Source organism: Sander lucioperca, chromosome 10 (assembly GCF_008315115.2).
Source record: "Sander lucioperca isolate FBNREF2018 chromosome 10, SLUC_FBN_1.2, whole genome shotgun sequence".
Taxonomy (NCBI): Eukaryota; Metazoa; Chordata; class Actinopteri; order Perciformes; family Percidae; genus Sander; species Sander lucioperca.
In genome coordinates, this window is record NC_050182.1 from 3,363,626 (window position 1) to 3,386,391 (window position 22,766).

The 22,766-nt window shown below is 40.6% G+C and overlaps 5 protein-coding genes and 2 long non-coding RNA genes across 8 annotated transcripts; 4 read left to right on the forward strand and 3 right to left on the reverse strand.

Moving 5' to 3' along the window:
* The first annotated feature begins 429 nt into the window (after nt 1-429).
* LOC118496170 (trypsin-like) lies at nt 430-2,885 on the forward strand. The gene is made up of 6 exons (XM_036006748.1): nt 430-539; nt 736-892; nt 1,137-1,235; nt 1,376-1,539; nt 2,342-2,478; nt 2,573-2,885. The coding sequence occupies exons 1-6, from the start codon at nt 500-502 to the stop codon at nt 2,723-2,725; spliced, it is 750 nt and encodes a 249-aa protein (XP_035862641.1). The 5' UTR covers nt 430-499; the 3' UTR covers nt 2,726-2,885.
* A 64-nt stretch (nt 2,886-2,949) lies between these two features.
* LOC116042561 lies at nt 2,950-5,785 on the reverse strand. 2 transcript variants are annotated; one of them, XR_004103258.2, is made up of 5 exons: nt 5,474-5,785; nt 5,082-5,140; nt 4,310-4,368; nt 3,361-3,604; nt 2,950-3,220 (listed from the first exon to the last, which is right to left on the reverse strand). It is a non-coding gene; the product is annotated as an uncharacterized LOC116042561 (long non-coding RNA). The 2 variants fall into 2 exon arrangements; XR_004103256.2 differs by having other exon boundaries at nt 4,310-4,365; nt 5,474-5,784.
* A 796-nt stretch (nt 5,786-6,581) lies between these two features.
* LOC118496171 (trypsin-2-like) lies at nt 6,582-8,849 on the reverse strand. Its single transcript, XM_036006750.1, has 5 exons — nt 8,745-8,849; nt 8,497-8,650; nt 8,153-8,412; nt 7,074-7,210; nt 6,582-6,953 (listed from the first exon to the last, which is right to left on the reverse strand). The coding sequence occupies exons 1-5, from the start codon at nt 8,782-8,784 to the stop codon at nt 6,801-6,803; spliced, it is 744 nt and encodes a 247-aa protein (XP_035862643.1). The 5' UTR covers nt 8,785-8,849; the 3' UTR covers nt 6,582-6,800.
* A 1,056-nt stretch (nt 8,850-9,905) lies between these two features.
* Nucleotides 9,906-12,497, forward strand: LOC116042516 (trypsin-like). Its single transcript, XM_031288704.2, has 6 exons — nt 9,906-10,032; nt 10,304-10,460; nt 10,694-10,792; nt 10,933-11,096; nt 11,954-12,090; nt 12,185-12,497. The coding sequence occupies exons 1-6, from the start codon at nt 9,993-9,995 to the stop codon at nt 12,335-12,337; spliced, it is 750 nt and encodes a 249-aa protein (XP_031144564.2). The 5' UTR covers nt 9,906-9,992; the 3' UTR covers nt 12,338-12,497.
* Nucleotides 12,498-13,125: 628 nt separating this feature from the next.
* On the forward strand, nt 13,126-14,856 carry LOC116042574. The gene is made up of 2 exons (XR_004103263.2): nt 13,126-13,340; nt 14,728-14,856. It is a non-coding gene; the product is annotated as an uncharacterized LOC116042574 (long non-coding RNA).
* Nucleotides 14,857-16,724: 1,868 nt separating this feature from the next.
* On the reverse strand, nt 16,725-18,999 carry LOC116043338 (trypsin-2-like). The gene is made up of 5 exons (XM_036006749.1): nt 18,895-18,999; nt 18,647-18,800; nt 18,303-18,562; nt 17,222-17,358; nt 16,725-17,101 (listed from the first exon to the last, which is right to left on the reverse strand). Exons 1-5 carry the CDS (start codon nt 18,932-18,934, stop codon nt 16,949-16,951), a joined length of 744 nt encoding a protein of 247 aa, XP_035862642.1. The 5' UTR covers nt 18,935-18,999; the 3' UTR covers nt 16,725-16,948.
* A 1,248-nt stretch (nt 19,000-20,247) lies between these two features.
* LOC116042619 (trypsin-like) lies at nt 20,248-22,705 on the forward strand. The gene is made up of 6 exons (XM_031288895.2): nt 20,248-20,368; nt 20,602-20,758; nt 20,969-21,067; nt 21,207-21,370; nt 22,162-22,298; nt 22,393-22,705. Exons 1-6 carry the CDS (start codon nt 20,329-20,331, stop codon nt 22,543-22,545), a joined length of 750 nt encoding a protein of 249 aa, XP_031144755.2. The 5' UTR covers nt 20,248-20,328; the 3' UTR covers nt 22,546-22,705.
* The last annotated feature ends 61 nt before the right edge of the window (nt 22,706-22,766 follow it).

Below are 22,766 nucleotides of genomic sequence, written 5' to 3' on the forward strand. Positions count from 1 at the left end.
AAAATATTTAAAATATAATATAACAAATACTTTAACAAAAATGTCAAATATAATTGTTAAAAAAAAAGCTGGACAATTTTGTGCAGGATATGCAAAAATATGTTTGAGTCTCTTGGTTAAGTAGTAATTTCTCTTCTTTATTGGACCAAGCTTTTCTTTTCACTTTTTGATATTGTAGCTTGCCAAAAATAAGTGACCCAGTAGAGAACCATAAACAGATGTTAGATGTGTGAAGACCTTGGTCCACATTTCCAAATGAGGTGCACAGATGACGCAAGCACAGAGTTTGCGCTACGATGGGGCAGAAGTGGGCAAACATGAAAATGTGAGCATGATAAGAAAGTCGAAAGATTTTGAGGACACAGATAAGGTCAACAGAAAGAGGGAAGAGCGGAGGAGGTGGGGGGTGGGGAGCAAGGGCCGAGCACAGCAGGGGCTGGTGGGATATAAATATGAGCCAGGGTGTGTCCAGGTGTCTTCTGATCATTCACTTGACACCATGACACTGCTGGCTCTGCTGCTGATGATCGGAGCTGCTGGTAAAGACACAAAAATTCACACACACACACACACACACACACACACACACACACACACACACACACACACACACACACACACACACACACACACACAGCTATACATGTGTACTGTAATGTCCGTGATTTCAAAAATATGATGCAAAGTTGTTGTTGTGTGTGTGTGTGTGTGTGTGTGTGTGTGTGTATGTGACAGCGGCAGTTCCCCGGGAAGATGGCAGGATCATTGGTGGGCAGGAGTGTGAGCCTCACTCTCGTCCATTCATGGCCTCCCTCAACTATGGTTACCACTTCTGTGGTGGGGTGCTCATCAACAATCAGTGGGTGCTCTCCGTTGCCCACTGTTGGTACAAGTAAGTATGCATTGATGGAGAAAAGATTACTTTCATATATTATACGCATTATTATCTCATGTTGCATGTTTACGTTTGCTTGATTTTTATGCATTTTTCCCTTTGAGATATAAATAAATCCAAAAATCTCTAAGGGGGTAGGACTAATGGTTTTCAATTTAGAAACATATGTGGAATGCTAAGAAACAAACCACTGAAAGCTTTTTCTGCATGATTGTTAAATATATATCAACTCCTCTCTCAGTCCCTATGCCATGCAGATCATGCTGGGAGAACACAATCTGCGAGTGTTTGAAGGTACAGAGCAGCTCATGAAAACCGACAACATCATCTGGCACCCTAGGTGAGCGAAAAAAAATAGAAATCCCATCTGAGTATCTTCTTCCCTTTGCATGATTTCATTCTGATTTCATTCTTATCTGATTCATTCATTCAGTGCAGAGAAACAGGTCTAAATCGCATTTTATATTCATCTGTGTGCAGTTATGACTACCAGACTCTGGATTTTGACATCATGCTGATCAAGCTCTTCCACCCAGTGGAGGTGACCGAGGCAGTCGCACCCATCCCATTACCCACAGCGTGCCCCATGGCGGGGCTTCCCTGCTCTGTGTCTGGCTGGGGTAACACTGCCATGAATGGCGAAGGTGGGTTGATTATAATTTGCATTAAATCATGCAGTTTAAAAACATGCCTAATGCCATTATGTGTAGAATTTCTAGTGTAGAATGTGATTTTAGTTTATTTTATGTTGCTTTGATAGCAAAAATTCTGAAAAAAATAACAATCCCAGTGGAAGTGGTGCAGTCATTATGTTGCTTTCAAACTCTCATTTCCAAGTCCCCAGGTCAGCTGGGCAGCGAGGGGGAGGTACAACAGTGTTTTTATCTAGGCTTTCACTGGGGGGTGTCAAAGTTGCCAATTTTCAAATTACACATAAAACGCATATAGCAGCTTTAAAGGATAAGTCTGGTGAGGTTCTATATTTTCTGTAATTGACAACCAGTCCCATGAAAAGTTCAGAACCAGCAGTGAATTGATCCTATAAACAAAAGTATTGCCTGTATAGCCAAAGTCTGATTTAGCTTTTTTCCTCTGTGTCCTCGACCTCCATTGTAGGCCAAAAACTGAGACATCACTGAGCCATGCTCCTTCATTACAATAAACATGGGCACTTACTAGTTTACCCTGTAGCTCAACCCCACATATCCTGCTCCCATACCCACTAGGGCACCAAATGTGTATAAATTCGCAGCTGAAAGCCACTGAGAGCCACAGATAAGCTGGGGAAGTGGCAAAGGATTGAGGAACATCACATTTTTTTTTTCATTTGTTGACAGAAACTAAAATATAGAATACCGCCAGCCTTTTCCTAAACACATATTTTTTTTCTAATTACTTAAGATGTCTTAGAGCTTTCTATGACTAGCTCTGTTCTGTGTGTTACAGTGAACTTGCCCGTCCGTCTGCAGTGTTTGGACGTACCCATACTGGACCACCAGGACTGTGAGAATGCCTATCCTGGCATGATCACACCCAGGATGGTGTGTGCCGGATACATGGATGGAGGCAGAGATGCATGCAATGTGAGTTTTACAGTAAATGCTATCATAGACTAACTGGACTCACAGTTCTGTGTGCAGAAAAATCAATTGCATGCTTCCGCTCTGTGTTTGTCAGGGTGACTCCGGCAGCCCTCTGGTGTGTGCTGGGGAGGTCCAGGGCCTGGTGTCATGGGGTCAGGGATGTGCCCTGCCTAACTACCCTGGAGTCTACGTCAAATTGTGTGAATTCCTCTCCTGGATTGAAGACACCATGGCAGCCAACCCCTGAAGAAATTTAATTTCCTTCACTTCTCCCAATGGTTCCCCTCAATCCTAGTTTCTTTTACAGCCCTGACTTTTCTTTTTCTTTCTATCTCTGGTGCCTTGTATCTTGTTTTGAAGTTTCCTCCCTCCATATATCCACACTAAATAAAACCACTTGGTAGATATTCCTCTTTCATTTGTCTGTTCATGATGGGAAAAACACCAAATTAAGCTACTTAGAAGCTCAAGTATGTGTCAGTTACAGGTTTACTTGTTTTATTTTAAGACTGTTTGATTGAGTTATACAGAGGCCTTTATTTACTCACATAACATTTTTATGAGAAGAAACTTATGGTATGGGTTACATGATGATGTAGCATATTTCTATTTTTCCATTTATTTACTCTAGATATGTGATTTCCCCCCTTAATGTGATCATATAATTACATGATCAAGCCTTTCATTCATTTCTATTAATAATTAATGGAGGCTCAGAACACTTTAATTATAAAGATCAGTACTGAACCTACTGTGGTGATGATAGCAGTGTGATTATTGAACAGTAGGAGGCCTCAGTGAGCAATTTTACTGTCAGTCCCACCCACTCATCACAACTTCAGCAGTGCAGCTGACACACGGTCATTTACAGATAAACATGACACCAGAAACTACTTTAACAGTCACCAAGGACTGCTTTCTTGAATATTTTAGTGGTTCAGTATTTCTCGCTTTAGTAAAAGAGTCTTGGTTTTGCAGAGGTTGCTTTTCTGTCAGGACGACATTCTTCTCGCCATCTCTCCCAGGTCACATGTGTGTTCTCTGGGCCCCGCTCTCCATTCCTCCCTCTCTTTATGTCTTCGTCTCTGTTTGACTGGGCTGGAGGGTTCGAGCCATGCTGCTCCACCTACACACAAACACAAAAAGAGTCATACTAAAATGTCTGGCACTGCTTTGAAATACTCAAATGAGACATATCAACTTTTTAGATGAAATGGATGAATTCTAGGATGATACTATTATTAGATTATGGGTTACCAATGAAGTTTTAAGTAGTCATTTTTACTGGAGTTAAGCAATCTTAAGCCTGAATGCTCAGATAAGTGGTTCTTAAACTGTAGAGTGAGCCATTGCAGGGTGGGCATGACCCGAAAGTAAAACACTTGAAGTGAAACTAAAGTTAATCAGACTTTTTTCACAACAAACACTTTGACCTGTCAAACAAAAGTGTCACTAATTGCATTATTATTTGCTGCATTGCTGGAACTTATTAGAACTGAACCATCGTTCCTGTTATTAGTTCCACTTGTGCTTTTCTGCAGTGACATATCAAAATGTCTGCTGTGAAAGCATCTATGAATATGCTTTATTTGGAGACAATAAAATAACAAGATGCTAGCCAGGCTAACAGGATTCAGGCTCCCTTTGTTACTAATGTTCCCAGAATGCTATCAATTTCTGCATCTGGAGAGGCTTGACATTTGTTTTATTGTTTTCTAAGGGAGGCACAGCTTGAGAACCACTGGCTTTTAACCTTTTACATTTTAATTTCATTTTAATTTCATAGGTGTGCACGGTTTAGGATACAAGGTTATAAAATGCCATAACTTACTGTCGCCACCTTTCTGAGAGGAAGACGAAAACGTTGCTTCTGAGAGGAATTCAGCACTGCTTAAACCAGAACAACATGAAATGGAAATATAGGTGAATAACTGAATCAACTTTACACTATATGTCTGTGGCATGATATTCTTTACTGATAAATATTAACACTGCAAACATTACATGCAGGCTCAGGTGCAAAATACCAGTTCATTGCAGTGAGTCTCAATGGAGATATCTGTCACATATGGGAGAGATTCTAATCAAATTAGGAATTGAAATGAACAAACTAAACAAGAAAATATTTTCAATCATTGTAATAATCATATATTTGTGTCTAGCTGTGAAAATAATTAACTGAATGTCTGATTTGTTTGTTTGCATTATTCTTTTTATTACAAGGTCTTCATGTGCATAAACAAATGTGCAATGCAAGATCAAACCAACAAAGACATAACAACCATAAAACAAACTGCACAATCAGTGCAATCTGCCCGCTGAGTCTTTGCACAGTTGATCTGGGTATATAAAGTCATCTAGTGTGTTCCCAGCATTATGTTGAACACTTGTTAGAGGTTACAGTAACTTGGTGGAAATGTCTTCTCTTAGTTCCCTTACAGAAAATTGAAACAGATTTTACCAGGAGACTATAAAAAGCTACAATATCAAGATGTAGAGTTTTAGCAGCATGCTTAAATTTAGTCTCCTGAAGGTTTGTAATATACATGTAGACAACAGCCGTGCTTTCCCACTTTATTGCTCTGCTTTAAACAGTGTCTCACCTATCCATGTTTGTCTGTTGTTTGTTTCGTCTGTGTGCTTTATTTCCACTGTGAGCCTGCTGAAGAGAGGAAACATGTCACAACGATTACGCAGCCATCAGCTACTACGAGGGATGTAGGTAAGTACTTTCTTACTTGAGATAAAAGCAATACTTAAGTACTACAAGTACAATGACAGATTTTTTAAAAATACTCAAAAAACTTTGTTAAAGAAACAAGAGTAAATGTAATGTTTTACTTCCACCCCTGGCTACTACACATATTCACATTACAGTTGGTAAGTCTTTGCAAAACTGTGCATGAATGAGAAATGTAACACATCACACCATCAAACTGCCAAGAGGTAATACAGCAACAATATGCAACAAGCTTGAGTGTCTGTGGGAACTTACTGAACGTTGGTGGGAGGGTTTGTCCAGAGTCGATGTCTGGGATTGGCTGGAGGGAGATGGACAACGTGCGGTTGTGCTGTTTTTAGGGGGCAGAGGTGGAGTGTTGAGACGGGACCGGGGAACCTGGTAATCCAAACTTGAGAACTGTTGAGAGAAATGCTGACTAAAATGTGGCTTCTGAATTGGAGAGCATTACTTGACAAGAAACCTGAAGGAGTTGCATGTTGCAAACAAGTCTTGCATTGCCAGACCTATCTCCACAGCGCTGTGGAGTAAAGTCTGGCTACACCACAGATACATTCTCGGATAGGAGAAAAGAACTCTCTGGGTTGTTTGCATTTCTTTCCAGTTCCAGACGCAGCGACGATGCCTCTGCAAAATGGTCTCAGGAAGGAACTTGTTTTGGTGGCACATTTGCACCCCGCAAAATAAAACGCCACATAAAATATTAAATGAAGTTAACTGTTCACATAATACAGTAACGTGAGCTACTTAAATGAGCTGGATGCATGGTTAAATGTGATTTGCTCTTACCAGTGTTTCGCCGTGTGTACTTCGTCTACAGCAATCCTTGCCAATCTGTCCCCAAACGTCCCAGTTAGATGGTAAATGCCGTAAACATATTCTTTGTAAATCTTTATAATCATTCCCCGAAAGAATCAAGCAGGCCTGGCTTAATGCACAATCCTAATTTTCTTCAAAACTTGCTATTTTCAGCATGTGGTTTGCTAGTTCGAAGTCTGTTGTTGTTTCCCTTATCGAAGGGATTTTAAGAACGGCAACACACAGAGAGCGGAAGGTGAGGGACATCCGGCTGGTGAGCCATGCGCTGGATGTCAGGCTTTATACTGGAAATGTACTTCCATTGATTAGGCTAGTGGCAAACAGATACAATTCCTGCTAAATTACTGAACTACAAGCATGTACTTATAGACTGAATGAGTTGCAGACAGAGACAAACGTTGGGCTGAATGCTGATGTACATATGTTCTAATGTCGTACCATGTAATATTCAGAAAACAGTAACATAGTTGCTCAAGAGTATCTGCACTGGGAGCAGATGCAGCTCTACAGTATTGACAGCAATAATGAACACAGTGATACATCATAAAATGGTAGATTTTATTGATTGTGCCCTGATTTCACATCTCTTTTTCTCTCTCTCTCTCTTTCTCCCACTGTTTCTCCTTGTGTCTCTCTCTCTCTCTCAGTCGCTCTCCCGCTGCTTTTCTTTTCGACACTACCCACCACCGTCTCTGTCTCCTTCAATTTCAATCTCCCTCTGGTTTCCTCTCTCTCACATAGTTCTGTGATGGGAGATCACAGCCTAGGAGTATGTGGAGAGAATATCGTTGATCCAGGGCATCAGAGAGCACACTTTGGTGTAAACGCCCGGGTAGTTGGGTTGAGCACAGCCCTGGCCCCATGAGACAATACCCTGCAGCTCCCCGTTACACACCAGAGGACCACCAGAGTCACCCTGAGCAGGGGAAAAAGAAGAGTTTATTCCTTCCATCATTTCCTCCCATTACATTTTGTTTTACATGTTCACCGACCACCAAGAATGTATTTGATGTGCTGTGTATTTGTGTGGAAATACCTGACAAGAATCCTTTCCTCCTTCCAGGTATCCAGCACACACCATGCGGTCAGTGATCATGCCGGGGTAGGAACCATCACAGTCCTTGTTAGACAGAATGGGGACTTCCACACACTGAAGGTAAAATGGGTTGAATACTGCAGATAAGAGTGAGACACAAAGTTAAAGAGGAGATAGTTTGATCAATGTTTATTTTATCATATACATATCAGACCTTTGTGGCTATCTCCAAAATGTTAACTTTTATGGAGCAAAGAAAAGCAACTATTTGGTCAATTATCTGTCATAACTGACCGATCACCAAACCCCCCTCGATTAATGATGGTCCTTTGTAGCTTAGCAACCACAAGCAAGTAATACAAGCCTGTCAAGCTTTGGATTTAGATATTTAGCCTCTTTTAACTAGCTATCTAGTAGACATCAAGTAAATATTTAAAACCATTTTACTGGCTTCACTTTTTTTTTAAAGAATTGGCTGAAAACATTAAAAAGTCAGCTAGAAACCGTTTTCAATTCACAGAATTGTTAGCATTATGCTATATTATCTTAGTAATAGCTTGAGCTGATTAATCTCATAGCGATAGTCGTAATTTTAGCTTAGCAGAAAGAAAGGTTTTGTTTGTCTTGTGTGTGAAACTGAAGACCAATTATTTAAAAAAAAAAATACTAAAAAGTTGTAAATCACCATTAAAGGTTCTAGAAATCTGGTTGGGGGGATTTGTTAGACATCAAACACTTTATATACAGTGTTTGCACTCATACAGGGTTTCCTCTAGTCCAAGGTGGTAAGCCACCAATATCTATTTGCATATTGTCTCATCTTACTGTCTGATTAATTTTTATTTCATAAAAGTTTGATATTTTTTTCTTATAGTAGCTAAGGGGGTCAGCAGTCAAGAAATGAATTTAATTTTAGGCTTTTGTTATAATGTGTTTTTAAAGCTATGGAAGGCCATTAGTGTAATAAAGTGTCAGATTTTGTTTCGTCAGGTGTAATCTGAACAAAACATTGAGTAACAATAGGATCACAAGAGAATAAATGTTCTGTTATTATGAGCAACATTGTTTTGCCCCCTCACCTTGATCAGTGTAGATGTTCCCCCATCCAGACACCGTGCACATGTCCCCGGGTGTGGGGCAGGCTTTGGGCAGGGCTACAGGCTTGACGTACTGGTTCACAGTGACAGGGTGCGCCAGCTTCATCAGCATGATGTCGTAGTCTAGGGTCTTGTAGTCGTAACTCTGATGCCAGTAGATGGCATCAACTGACATGTACTGCTCCGTGCCCTCGTTCTGCCAGATGTGGTTGTCTCCCAAGACGGCAATCTGTGCCATTGGGCTAAAATAGTCGACAACATTGTCGTAATCCTCGTAAACATACAGTTCATACAGAAACATTCCAATACATTAATCTAATACAAACTTTTGCCAGCAGTGGGCAGCAGAGACGATCCACTGTTCATTGATGAGGGAGCCGCCGCAGAAGTGGTAGCCGACATTGAGAGACACCTGCCAGGGTTTAGAGTGGGCTGGACACCGGTAGCCACCTACAATCCTGTCATCCGTAGGTGCTGCAGCTGTGGTGTAAAGGGAATACAAAATGATTTATGTTTACCATAGTTAATTCTTTTTTACCTTTAAACTGTTGGACACACTGAACATGTGCTTCACCTGCAGCGCCCAGAAGTGTGACAACAATCAGGCCAATCATCGTGGCTGACTCAAACCTTCCTACGACCAGACTGGATGTGAATGATCACTGAATTTATACATAAACTCCTCCGTGTCTTTCCATGCACTCCCTCTTCCTCCTCCTCCTCCTCCTCCACACCTCCATTCCTCCACCCAATTCCCCCCACCCACTTCCCCAAATCTCCTCCTGCTCCAATCCCTGCCCTGAAAAATAACCTTATCTTCTTATGTGCCACGTTCATCCTTTCAGTTAATAAGTGAGCCACATCTTACATATTATTGGCCTTGGAGAGGCCAATAATATGTTTTCTGTTCTGTTTTTTGACAGATAATATATATATATATATATATATAGTGCAAAGACGCGGTTGGATTTGGCAGTATTAGAGCTTAAAGGCTGTTGATTGCTGTCTGACACAGAAACAGAAAAACATCATGTTGTTTTCTGCTTCAGAGACAACAGGTGATTTCTTTCTCACCTGTCTGGCTTTTATTCAAGGTCAACTAGAAGTGGAGACATAAAACAGCACTTTCATTTATATCATTTTTTTCTTAAACAAAATTATGATTCATAAAATCAGAATCAGGTTTATTGCCAAGTAGGTTTTTACTTACAAGGAATTTGCCTCGGTGTTTGGTAAATACAACTAACATATTAAGAGGAAATAAAATTAAAGCAGATTACTGCAACAGTCAAGAACATGAATATTAGGATATAATTATTACAATAAACATATCTAAAATATAATATAACAAATACTTTAACAAAAATGTCAAATATAATTGTTAAAAAAAAGCTGGACAATTTTGTGCAGGATGTGCAAAAATATGTTTGAGTCTCTTGGTTAAGTTGTAATTTGTCTTCTTTATTGGACCAAGCTTTTTTTTCACTTTTTGATATTGTAGCTTGCCAAAAATAAGTGACCCAGTAGAGAACCATAAACAGATGTTAGATGTGTGAAGACCTTGGTCCACATTTCTAAATGAAGTGCACAGATGACACAAGCACCGGGAGTGTGCTACGATGGGGCAGAAGTGGGCAAACACGAAAATGTCAGCATGATAAGAAAGTCGAAAGATTTTGAGGACACAGATAATGTCAACAGAAAGAGGGAAGAGCGGAGGAGGTGGGGGGTGGGGAGCAAGGGCCGAGCACAGCAGGGGCTGGTGGGATATAAATATGAGCCAGGGTGTGTCCAGGTGTCTTCTGATCATTCACTTGACACCATGACACTGCTGGCTCTGCTGCTGATGATCGGAGCTGCTGGTAAAGACACAAAAATTCACACACACATACACACACACACACACACACACACACACACACACACACACACACACACACACACACACACACACACACACAGCCATACATGTGTACTGTAATGTCTGTGATTTCAAAAATATGATGGAAAGTTGTTGTTAAAGATATCTTTGAAACACAAATGTATCTCTTTTTGTGTGTGTGTGTGTGTGTGTGTGTGTGTGTGTGTGTGTGTGTGTGTGTGTGTGTGTGTGTGTGTGTGTGTGTGTGACAGCGGCAGTTCCCCGGGAAGATGGCAGGATCATTGGTGGGCAAGAGTGTGAGCCTCACTCTCGTCCATTCATGGCCTCCCTCAACTATGGTTACCACTTCTGTGGTGGGGTGCTCATCAACAATCAGTGGGTGCTCTCCGTTGCCCACTGTTGGTACAAGTAAGTATGCATTGATGGAGAAAAGATTACTTTCATATATTATACGCATTATTATCTCATGTTGCATGTTTACGTTTGCTTGATTTTTATGCATTTTTCCCTTTGAGATATAAATAAATCCAAACATTTCTAAGGGGGTAGGACTAATGGTTTTCAATTTAGAAACATAACGAAACAAACCACTGAAAGCTTTTTCAGCATGTTTGTTAAATATATATCAACTCCTCTCTCAGTCCCTATGCCATGCAGATCATGCTGGGAGAACACGATGTGCGAGTGTTTGAAGGTACAGAGCAGCTCATGAAAACCGACAACATCATCTGGCACCCTAGGTGAGCAAAAAATTGTTGAAATCCCATCTGAAAATTTTCTTCCCTTTGCATGATTTCATTCTGATTTAATTCTTATCTGATTCATTCATTCAGTGCAGGGAAACAGGTCTAAAGCGTATTTTATATTCATCTGTGTGCAGTTATGACTACCAGACTCTGGATTTTGACATCATGCTGATCAAGCTCTTCCACCCAGTGGAGGTGACCGAGGCAGTCGCACCCATCCCATTACCCACAGCGTGCCCCATGGCGGGGCTTCCCTGCTCTGTGTCTGGCTGGGGTTACACTGCCATCAATGGCGAAGGTGGGTTGATTATAATTTGCATTAAATCATGCAGTTTAAAAACATGCCTAATGCCATTATGTGTAGAATTTCTAGTGTAGAATGTGATTTTACTTTCTTTTATGTTGCTCTGATGGCAAAAATTCTGAAAAAAATAACAATCCCGGTGAAAGTGGTGCAGTCATTATGTTGCTTTCAAACCCTCATTTCCAAGTCCTCAGGTCAGCTGGGCAGCGAGGGGGAGGTACAACAGTGTTTTTATCTAGGCTTTCACTGGGGGGTGTCAAAGTTGCCAGTTTACAAATTACACATAAAAAGCACATAGCAGCTTTAAAGGATAAGTCTGGTGAGGTTCTATATTTTCTGTAATTGACAACCAGTCCCATGAAAAGCTCAAAACCAGCAGTGAATTGATCCTATAAACAACAGTATTGCCTGTATAGCCAAAGTCTGATTTAGCTTTTTTCCTCTGTGTCCTCGACCTCCATTGTAGGCCAAAAACTGAGACATAACTGAGCCATGCTCCTTCATTACAATAAACATGGGCACTTACTAGTTTACCCTGTAGCTCAACCCCACATATCCTGCTCCCATACCCACTAGGGCACCAAATGTGTATAAATTTGCAGTTGAAAATAGTCCCCAATAAACTGATCAACTAATTTTAGATTCAGTAGGAACAAATGGGCTTATGACTGAGAGCCACAGATAAGCTGGGGAAGTGGCAAAGGATTGAGGAACATCACATTTTTTTTTCATTTGTTGACAGAAACTAAAATATAGAATACCGCCAGCCTTTTCCTATACAAATATTTTTTTTCTAATTACTTAAGATGTCTTAGAGCTTTCTATGACTAGCTCTGTTCTGTGTGTTACAGTGAACTTGCCCGCCCGTTTGCAGTGTTTGGACGTACCCATACTGGACCACCAGGACTGTGAGAATGCCTATCCTGGCATGATCACACCCAGGATGGTGTGTGCCGGATACCTGGATGGAGGCAGAGATGCATGCAATGTGAGTTTTACAGTAAATGCTATCATAGACTAACTGGACTCACAGTTCTGTGTGCAGAAAAATCAATTGCATGCTTCCGCTCTGTGTTTGTCAGGGTGACTCCGGCAGCCCTCTGGTGTGTGCTGGGGAGGTCCAGGGCCTGGTGTCATGGGGTCAGGGATGTGCCCTGCCTAATTACCCCGCAGTCTACGTCAAATTGTGTGAATTCCTCTCCTGGATTGAAGACACCATGGCAGCCAACCCCTGAAGAAATTAAATTTTCTTCACTTCTCCCAATGGTTCCCCTCAATCCTAGTTTCTTTTACGGCCCTGACTTTTCTTTTACTTTCTATCTCTGGTGCCTTGTATCTTGTTTTGAAGTTTCCTCCCTCCATATAGCCACACTAAATAAAACCACTTGGTAGATATTCCTCTTTCATTTGTCTGTTCATGATGGGAAAAACACCAAATTAAGCTACTTAGAAGCTCAAGTATGTGTCAGTTACAGGTTTACTTGTTTTAATTTTAAGACTGTTTGATTGAGTTATACAGAGGCCTTTATTTACTCACATAACATTTTTATGAGAAGAAACTTATGGTATGGGTTACATGATGATGTAGCATATTTCTATTTTTCCATTTATTTACTCTAGATATGTGATTGCCCCCCTTAATGTGATCATATAATTACATGATCAGGCTCAGAACACTTTAATTATAAAGATCAGTACTGAACCTACTGTGGAGATGATGGCAGTGTGATTATTGAACAGTAGGAGGCCTCAGTGAGCAATTTTACTGTCAGTCCCACCCACTCATCACAACTTCAGCAGTGCAGCTGACACACGGTCATTTACAGATAAACATGACACCAGAAACTACTTTAACACTCACCAAGGACTGCTTTCTTGAATATTTTAGTGGTTCAGTATTTCTCGCTTTAGTAAAAGAGTCTTGGTTTTGCAGAGGTTGCTTTTCTGTCAGGATGACATTCTTCTCGCCATCTCTCCCAGGTCACATGTGTGTTCTCTGGGCCCCGCTCTCCATTCCTCCCTCTCTTTATGTCTTTGTCTCTGTTTGACTGGGCTGGAGGGTTCGAGCCATGCTGCTCCACCTACACACAAACACAAAAAGAGTCATACTAAAATGTCTGGCTCTGCTGTGAAATACTCATGTTTCACTTTCAAATGAGACATATCAACTTTTTAGATGAATGGGTGAATTCTAGGATGATACTAGTATTAGATTATGGGTTACCAATGAAGTTTTAAGTAGTCATTTTTACTGGAGTTAAGCAATCTTAAGACTGAATGCTCAGATAAGTGGTTCTTAAACTGTAGAGTGAGCCATTGCAGGGTGGGCATGACCCGAAAGTAAAACACTTGAAGTGAAACTAAAGTTAATCAGACTTTTTTCACAACAAACACTTTGACCTGTCAAACAAAAGTGTCACTAATTGCATTATTATTTGCTGCATTGCTGGAACTTATTAGAACTGAACCATCGTTCCTGTTATTAGTTCCACTTGTGCTTTTCTGCAGTGACATATCAAAATGTCTGCTGTGAAAGCATCTATGAATATGCTTTATTTGGAGACAATAAAATAACAAGATGCTAGCCAGGCTAACAGGATTCAGGCTCCCTTTGTTACTAATGTTCCCAGAATGCTATCAATTTCTGCATCTGGAGAGGCTTGACATTTGTTTTATTGTTTTCTAAGGGAGGCACAGCTTGAGAACCACTGGCTTTTAACCTTTTACATTTTAATTTCATTTTAATTTCATAGGTGTGCACGGTTTAGGATACAAGGTTATAAAATGCCATAACTTACTGTCGCCACCTTTCTGAGAGGAAGACGAAAACGTTGCTTCTGAGAGGAATTCAGCACTGCTTAAACCAGAACAACATGAAATGGAAATATAGGTGAATAACTGAATCAACTTTACACTATATGTCTGTGGCATGATATTCTTTACTGATAAATATTAACACTGCAAACATTACATGCAGGCTCAGGTGCAAAATACCAGTTCATTGCAGTGAGTCTCAATGGAGATATCTGTCACATATGGGAGAGATTCTAATCAAATTAGGAATTGAAATGAACAAACTAAACAAGAAAATATTTTCAATCATTGTAATAATCATATATTTGTGTCTAGCTGTGAAAATAATTAACTGAATGTCTGATTTGTTTATTTGCATTATTCTTTTTATTACAAGGTCTTCATGTGCATAAACAAATGTGCAATGCAAGATCAAACCAACAAAGACATAACAACCATAAAACAAACTGCACAATCAGTGCAATCTGCCCGCTGAGTCTTTGCACAGTTGATCTGGGTATATAAAGTCATCTAGTGTGTTCCCAGCATTATGTTGAACACTTGTTAGAGGTTACAGTAACTTGGTGGAAATGTCTTCTCTTAGTTCCCTTACAGAAAATTGAAACAGATTTTACCAGGAGACTATAAAAAGCTACAGTATCAAGATGTAGAGTTTTAGCAGCATGCTTAAATTTAGTCTCCTGAAGGTTTGTAATATACATGTAGACAACAGCTGCGCTTTCCCACTTTATTGCTCTGCTTTAAACAGTGTCTCACCTATCCATGTTTGTCTGTTGTTTGTTTCGTCTATGTGCTTTATTTCCACTGTGAGCCTGCTGAAGAGAGGAAACATGTCACAATGATTACGCAGCCATCAGCTACTACGAGGGATGTAGGTAAGTACTTTCTTACTTGAGATAAAAGCAATACTTAAGTACTACAAGTAAAATGACAGATTTTTTTTAAAAATACTCAAAAAACTTTGTTAAAGAAACAAGAGTAAATGTAATGTTTTACTTCCACCCCTGGCTACTATGCATATTCACACTACAGTTGGTAAGTCTTTGCAAAACTGTGCATGAATGAGAAATGTAACACATCACACCATCAAACTGCCAAGAGGTAATACAGCAACAATATGCAACAAGCTTGAGTGTCTGTGGGAAATTACTGAACGTTGGTGGGAGGGTTTGTCCAGAGTCGGTGTCTGGGATTGGCTGGAGGGAGATGGACAACGTGCGGTTGTGCTGTTTTTAGGGGGCAGAGGTGGAGTGTTGAGACGGGACCGGGGAACCTGGTAATCCAAACTTGAGAACTGTTGAGAGAAATGCTGACTAAAATGTGGTTTCTGAATTGGAGAGCATTACTTGACAAGAAACCTGAAGGAGTTGCATGTTGCAAACAAGTCTTGCATTGCCAGACCTATCTCCACAGCGCTGTGGAGTAAAGTCTGGCTACACCACAGATACATTCTCGGATAGGAGAAAAGAACTCTCTGGGTTGTTTGCATTTCTTTCCAGTTCCAGACGCAGCGACGATGCCTCTGCAACATGGTCTCAGGAAGGAACTTGTTTTGGTGGCACATTTGCACCCCGCAAAATAAGACGCCACATAAAATATTAAATGAAGTTAACTGTTCACATAATACAGTAACGTGAGCTACTTAAATGAGCTGGATGCATGGTTAAACGTAATTTGCTCTTACCAGTGTATTGCTGTGTGTACTTCGTCTACAGCAATCCCTGCCAATCTGTCCCCAAACGTCCCAGTTAGATGGTAAATGCCGTAAACATATTCTTTGTAAATCTTTACAATCATCCCCCGAAAGAATCAAGCAGGCCTGGCTTAATGCACGATCCAAATTTTCTTCAAAACTTGCTATTTTCAGCATGTGGTTTGCTAGTTCGAAGTCTGTTGTTGTTTCCCTTATCAAAGGGATTTTAAGAACGGCAACACACAGAGAGCGGAAGGTGAGGGACATCCAGCGCGTGAGCCATGCGCTGGATGTCAGGCTTTATACTGGAAATGTACTTCCATTGATTAGGCTAGTGGCAAACAGATACAATTCCTGCTAAATTACTGAACTACAAGCATGTACTTATAGACTGAATGAGTTGCAGACAGAGACACACTGGGCTAAATGCTAATGTACATATGCTCAAAATGACAATTCTAACATGGTAATGTTTAGCAGGTAATGTTGACTGGATTTACCATCTTGGTTTAGCACATTAGCATTTCAGCATCTGCTAAGTGACGCAGAAAACAAAGAACAGCTGAGGCTGATAGGAATGTCATTATTTTTGCAGGTATTTGGTCATAAACCAAAGTATTGGACAAGTTAAAATGTTGACTTGGTGATGGCGCTAGATGAAAAGGACCAAAAAGGTTTTTAAATAGGAGACATGAATGTTTGTAAAACATTCCATGGCAATCCATCCAATGGTTGTTGGGACTTTTCACTCAAAACCACAAATGTCAAGCTCATGGTGGTGCTAGAGGAAAAGTCAGGGGGTCAATAAAGTCTGTAGGATTCATCCTCTGAAGACCACAAATAACTCCACCAAATTTCATGGGAATCCATTCAGTCTAGACCAAAGTGGTGGACCGACTCACAGACTGACATTGCCATCTGCTAGCATGGCTGAAATTATTATTATTTTTATTTTTTTTACAGTGTACTGGCTGTGGTTTATATTTGTTTTGGTGGAAATGTCACCACTGAATTGAAACAAAATATTCGGAAAACAGTAACATAGTTGCTCAAGAGCATCTGCACTGGGAGCAGATGCAGCTCTACAGTATTGACAGCAATAATGAACACAGTGATACATCATAAAATGGTAGATTTTATTGATTGTGCCCTGATTTCACATCTCTTTTTCTCTCTCTCTCTCTTTCTCCCACTGTTTCTCCTTGTGTCTCTCTCTCTCTCAGTCGCTCTCCCGCTGCTTTTCTTTTCGACACTACCCACCACCGTCTCTGTCTCCTTCAATTTCAATCTCCCTCTGGTTTCCGCTCTCTCACATAGTTCTGTGATGGGAGATCACAGCCTAGGAGTATGTGGAGAGAATATCGTTGATCCAGGGCATCAGAGAGCACACTTTGGTGTAAACGCCCGGGTAGTTGGGTTGAGCACAGCCCTGGCCCCATGAGACAATACCCTGCAGCTCCCCGTTACACACCAGAGGACCACCAGAGTCACCCTGAGCAGGGGAAAAAGAAGAGTTTATTCCTTCTATCATTTCCTCCCATTACATTTTGTTTTACATGTTCACCGACCACCAAGAATGTATTTGATGTGCTGTGTATTTGTGTGGAAATACCTGACAAGAATCCTTTCCTCCTTCCAGGTATCCAGCACACACCATGCGGTCAGTGATCATGCCGGGGTAGGAACCATCACAGTCCTTGTTAGACAGAATGGGGACTTCCACACACTGAAGGTAAAATGGGTTGAACACTGCAGATAAGAGTGAGACACAAAGTTAAAGAGGAGATAGTTTGATCAATGTTTATTTTATCATATACTTATCAGACATTTGTGGCTATCTCCAAAATGTTAACTTTTATGGAGCAAAGAAAAGCAACTATTTGGTCAATTATCTGTCATAACTGACCGATCACCAAACCCCCCTCGATTAATGATGGTCCTTTGTAGCTTAGCAACCACAAGCAAGTAATACAAGCCTGTCAAGCTTTGGATTTAGATATTTAGCCTCTTTTAACTAGCTATCTAGTAGACATCAAGTAAATATTTAAAACCATTTTACTGGCTTCACTTTTTTTTTTTAAAGAATTGGCTGAAAACATTAAAAAGTCAGCTAGAAACCGTTTTCAATTCACAGAATTGTTAGCATTATGCTATATTATCTTAGTAATAGCTTGAGCTGATTAATCTCATAGCGATAGTCGTAATTTTAGCTTAGCAGAAAGAAAGGTTTTGTTTGTCTTGTGTGTGAAACTGAAGACCCATTATTTTAAAAAAAATTACTAAAAAGTTGTAAATCACCATTAAAGGTTCTAGAAATCTGGTTGGGGGGATTTGTTAGACATCAAACACTTTATATACAGTGTTTGCACTCATACAGGGTTTCCTCTAGTCCAAGGTGGTAAGCCACCAATATCTATTTGCATATTGTCTCATCTTACTGTCTGATTAATTTTTTATTTCATAAAAGTTTGATATTTTTTTCTTATAGTAGCTAAGGGGGTCAGCAGTCAAGAAATGAATTTAATTTTAGGCTTTTGTTATAATGTGTTTTTAAAGCTATGGAAGGCCATTAGTGTAATAAAGTGTCAGATTTTGTTTCGTCAGGTGTAATCTGAACAAAACATTGAGTAACAATAGGATCACAAGAGAATAAATGTTCTGTTATTATGAGCAACATTGTTTTGCCCCCTCACCTTGATCAGTGTAGATGTTCCCCCATCCAGACACCGTGCACATGTCCCCGGGTGTGGGGCAGGCTTTGGGCAGGGCTACAGGCTTGACGTACTGGTTCACAGTGACAGGGTGCGCCAGCTTCATCAGCATGATGTCGTAGTCTAGGGTCTTGTAGTCGTAACTCTGATGCCAGTAGATGGCATCAACTGACATGTACTGCTCCGTGCCCTCGTTCTGCCAGATGTGGTTGTCTCCCAAGACGGCAATCTGTGCCATTGGGCTAAAATAGTCGACAACATTGTCGTAATCCTCGTAAACATACAGTTCATACAGAAACATTCCAATACATTAATCTAATACAAACTTTTGCCAGCAGTGGGCAGCAGAGACGATCCACTGTTCATTGATGAGGGAGCCGCCGCAGAAGTGGTAGCCGACATTGAGAGACACCTGCCAGGGTTTAGAGTGGGCTGGACACCGGTAGCCACCTACAATCCTGTCATCCGTAGGTGCTGCAGCTGTGGTGTAAAGGAAATACAAAATGATTTATGTTTACCATAGTTAATTCTTTTTTACCTTTAAACTGTTGGACACACTGAACATGTGCTTCACCTGCAGCGCCCAGAAGTGTGACAACAATCAGGCCAATCATCGTGGCTGACTCAAACCTTCCTACGACCAGACTGGATGTGAATGATCACTGCATTTATACATAAACTCCTCCGTGTCTTTCCATGCACTCCCTCTTCCTCCTCCTCCTCCTCCTCCTCCTCCTCCTCCTCCTCCACCCAATTCCCCCCACCCAAATCTCCTCCTGCTCCAATCCCTGCCATGAAAAATAACCTTATCTTCTTATGTGCCACGTTCATCCTTTCAGTTAATAAGTGAGCCACATCTTACATATTATTGGCCTTGCAGAGTGTTTTCTGTACTGTTTTTTGACAGATAATTTCACTATGACACCACTATGAATTATTGTAACCAGCCATATTATGTTACTACATCTTGGTTGAATACAATAGAATAGAATAATTTCATCAGAATCAGCTTTATTGGCCAAGTAAGGGTGTACAAGGAATTTGACTCTGGTTTTTGGTACTTTTGTCAATGTATGTGCACAGAAATAGACATACTGTAACATTAAAAACAAGCACTATATATATATATATATAGTGCAAAGACGCGGTTGGATTTGGCAGTATTAGCGCTTAAAGGCTGTTGATTGCTGTCTGACACAGAAACAGAAAAACATCATGTTGTTTTCTGCTTCAGAGACAACAGGTGATTTCTTTCTCACCTGTCTGGCTTTTATTCAAGGTCAACTAGAAGTGGAGACATAAAACAGCACTTTCATTTATATTATTTTTTTCTTAAACAAAATTATGATTCATAAAATCAGAATCAGGTTTATTGCCAAGTAGTTTTTTACTTACAAGGAATTTGCCTCGGTGTTTGGTAAATACAACTAACATATTAAGAGGAAATAAAATTAAAGCAGATTACTGCAACAGTCAAGAACATGAATATTAGGATAGAATTATTACAATAAACATATCTAAAATATAATATAACAAATACTTTAACAAAAATGTCAAATATAATTGTTAAAAAAAAGCTGGACAATTTTGTGCAGGATGTGCAAAAATATGTTTGAGTCTCTTGGTTAAGTTGTAATTTTTCTTTTTTATTGGACCAAGCTTTTCTTTTCACTTTTTGATATTGTAGCTTGCCAAAAATAAGTGACCCAGTAGAGAACCATAAACAGATGTTAGATGTGTGAAGACCTTGGTCCACATTTCCAAATGAGGTGCACAGATGACGCAAGCACAGAGTTTGCGCTACGATGGCGCAGAAGTGGGCAAACACGAAAATGTCAGCATGATAAGAAAGTCGAAAGATTTTGAGGACACAGATAATGTCAACAGAAAGAGGGAAGAGCGGAGGAGGTGGGGGGTGGGGAGCAAGGGCCGAGCACAGCAGGGGCTGGTGGGATATAAATATGAGCCAGGGTGTGTCCAGGTGTCTTCTGATCATTCACTTGACACCATGACACTGCTGGCTCTGCTGCTGATGATCGGAGCTGCTGGTAAAGACACAAAAATTCACACACACATACACACATACACACACACACACACACACACACACACACACAGCCATACATGTGTACTGTAATGTCTGTGATTTCAAAAATATGATGGAAAGTTGTTGTTAAAGATATCTTTGAAACACAAATGTATCTCTTTTTGTGTGTGTGTGTGTGTGTGTGTGTGTGTGTGTGTGTGTGTGTGTGTGTGTGTGTGTGTGTGTATGTGACAGCGGCAGTTCCCCGGGAAGATGGCAGGATCATTGGTGGGCAAGAGTGTGAGCCTCACTCTCGTCCATTCATGGCCTCCCTCAACTATGGTTACCACTTCTGTGGTGGGGTGCTCATCAACAATCAGTGGGTGCTCTCCGTTGCCCACTGTTGGTACAAGTAAGTATGCATTGATGGAGAAAACATTACTTTCATATATTATACGCATTATTATCTCATGTTGCATGTTTACGTTTGCTTGATTTTTATGCATTTTTCCCTTTGAGATATAAATAAATCCAAAAATCTCTAAGGGGGTAGGACTAATGGTTTTCAATTTAGAAACATATGTGGAATGCATCTGTATATATATATCAACTCCTCTCTCAGTCCCTATGCCATGCAGATCATGCTGGGAGAACACAATCTGCGAGTGTTTGAAGGTACAGAGCAGCTCATGAAAACCGACAACATCATCTGGCACCCTAGGTGAGCAAAAAAAATAGAAATCCCATCTGAGTATCTTCTTCCCTTTGCATGATTTCATTCTGATTTCATTCTTATCTGATTCATTCATTCAGTGCAGAGAAACAGGTCTAAAGTGTATTTTATATTCATCTGTGTGCAGTTATGACTACCAGACTCTGGATTTTGACATCATGCTGATCAAGCTCTTCCACCCAGTGGAGGTGACCGAGGCAGTCGCACCCATCCCATTACCCACAGCGTGCCCCATGGCGGGGCTTCCCTGCTCTGTGTCTGGCTGGGGTAACACTGCCATGAATGGCGAAGGTGGGTTGATTATAATGTGCATTAAATCATGCAGTTTAAAAACATGTCTCATGCCATTATATGTAGAATTTCTAGTGTAGAATGTGATTTTAGTTTATTTTATGTTGCTCTGATGGCAAAAATTCAGAAAAAAAGAACACAATCCCGGTGAAAGTGGTGCAGTCATTATGTTGCTTTCAAACCCTCATTTCCAAGTCCTCAGGTCAGCTGGGCAGCGAGGGGGAGGTACAACAGTGTTTTTATCTAGGCTTTCACTGGGGGGTGTCAAAGTTGCCAATTTTCAACTTACACATAAAAGCACATAACAGCTATAAAGGATAAGTCTGGTTAAGTTCTATATTTTCTGTAATTGACAACCAGTCCCATGAAAAGCTCAAAACCAGCAAATTGATTCTATAAACAAAAGTATTGCCTGTATAGCCAAAGTCTGATTTAGCTTTTTTCCTCTGTGTCCTCGACCTCCATTGTAGGCCAAAAACTGAGACATAACTGAGCCATGCTCCTTCATTACAATAAACATGGGCACTTACTAGTTTACCCTGTAGCTCAACCCCACATATCCTGCTCCCATACCCACTAGGGCACCAAATGTGTATACATTTTGCAGCTGAAAATAGTTCCCAATAAACTGATCAACTAATTTTAGATTCAGTAGGAACAAATGGGCTTATGACTGAGAGCCACAGATAAGCTGGGGAAGTGGCAAAGGATTGAGAAACGTACACATTTTCTTCTAATTACTTAAGATGTCTCAGAGCTTTCTATGACTAGCTCTGTTCTGTGTGTTACAGTGAACTTGCCCGTCCATCTGCAGTGTTTGGACGTACCCATACTGGACCACCAGGACTGTGAGAATGCCTATCCTGGCATGATCACACCCAGGATGGTGTGTGCCGGATACCTGGATGGAGGCAGAGATGCATGCAATGTGAGTTTTACAGTAAATGCTATCATAGACTAACTGGACTCACAGTTCTGTGTGCAGAAAAATCAATTGCATGCTTCCGCTCTGTGTTTGTCAGGGTGACTCCGGCAGCCCTCTGGTGTGTGCTGGGGAGGTCCAGGGCCTGGTGTCATGGGGTCAGGGATGTGCCCTGCCTAACTACCCCGGAGTCTACGTCAAATTGTGTGAATTCCTCTCCTGGATTGAAGACACCATGGCAGCCAACCCCTGAAGAAATTTAATTTTCTTCACTTCTCCCAATGGTTCCCCTCAATCCTAGTTTCTTTTACAGCCCTGACTTTTCTTTTTCTTTCTATCTCTGGTGCCTTGTATCTTGTTTTGAAGTTTCCTCCCTCCATATAGCCACACTAAATAAAACCACTTGGTAGATATTCCTCTTTCATTTGTCTGTTCATGATGGGAAAAACACCAAATTAAGCTACTTAGAAGCTC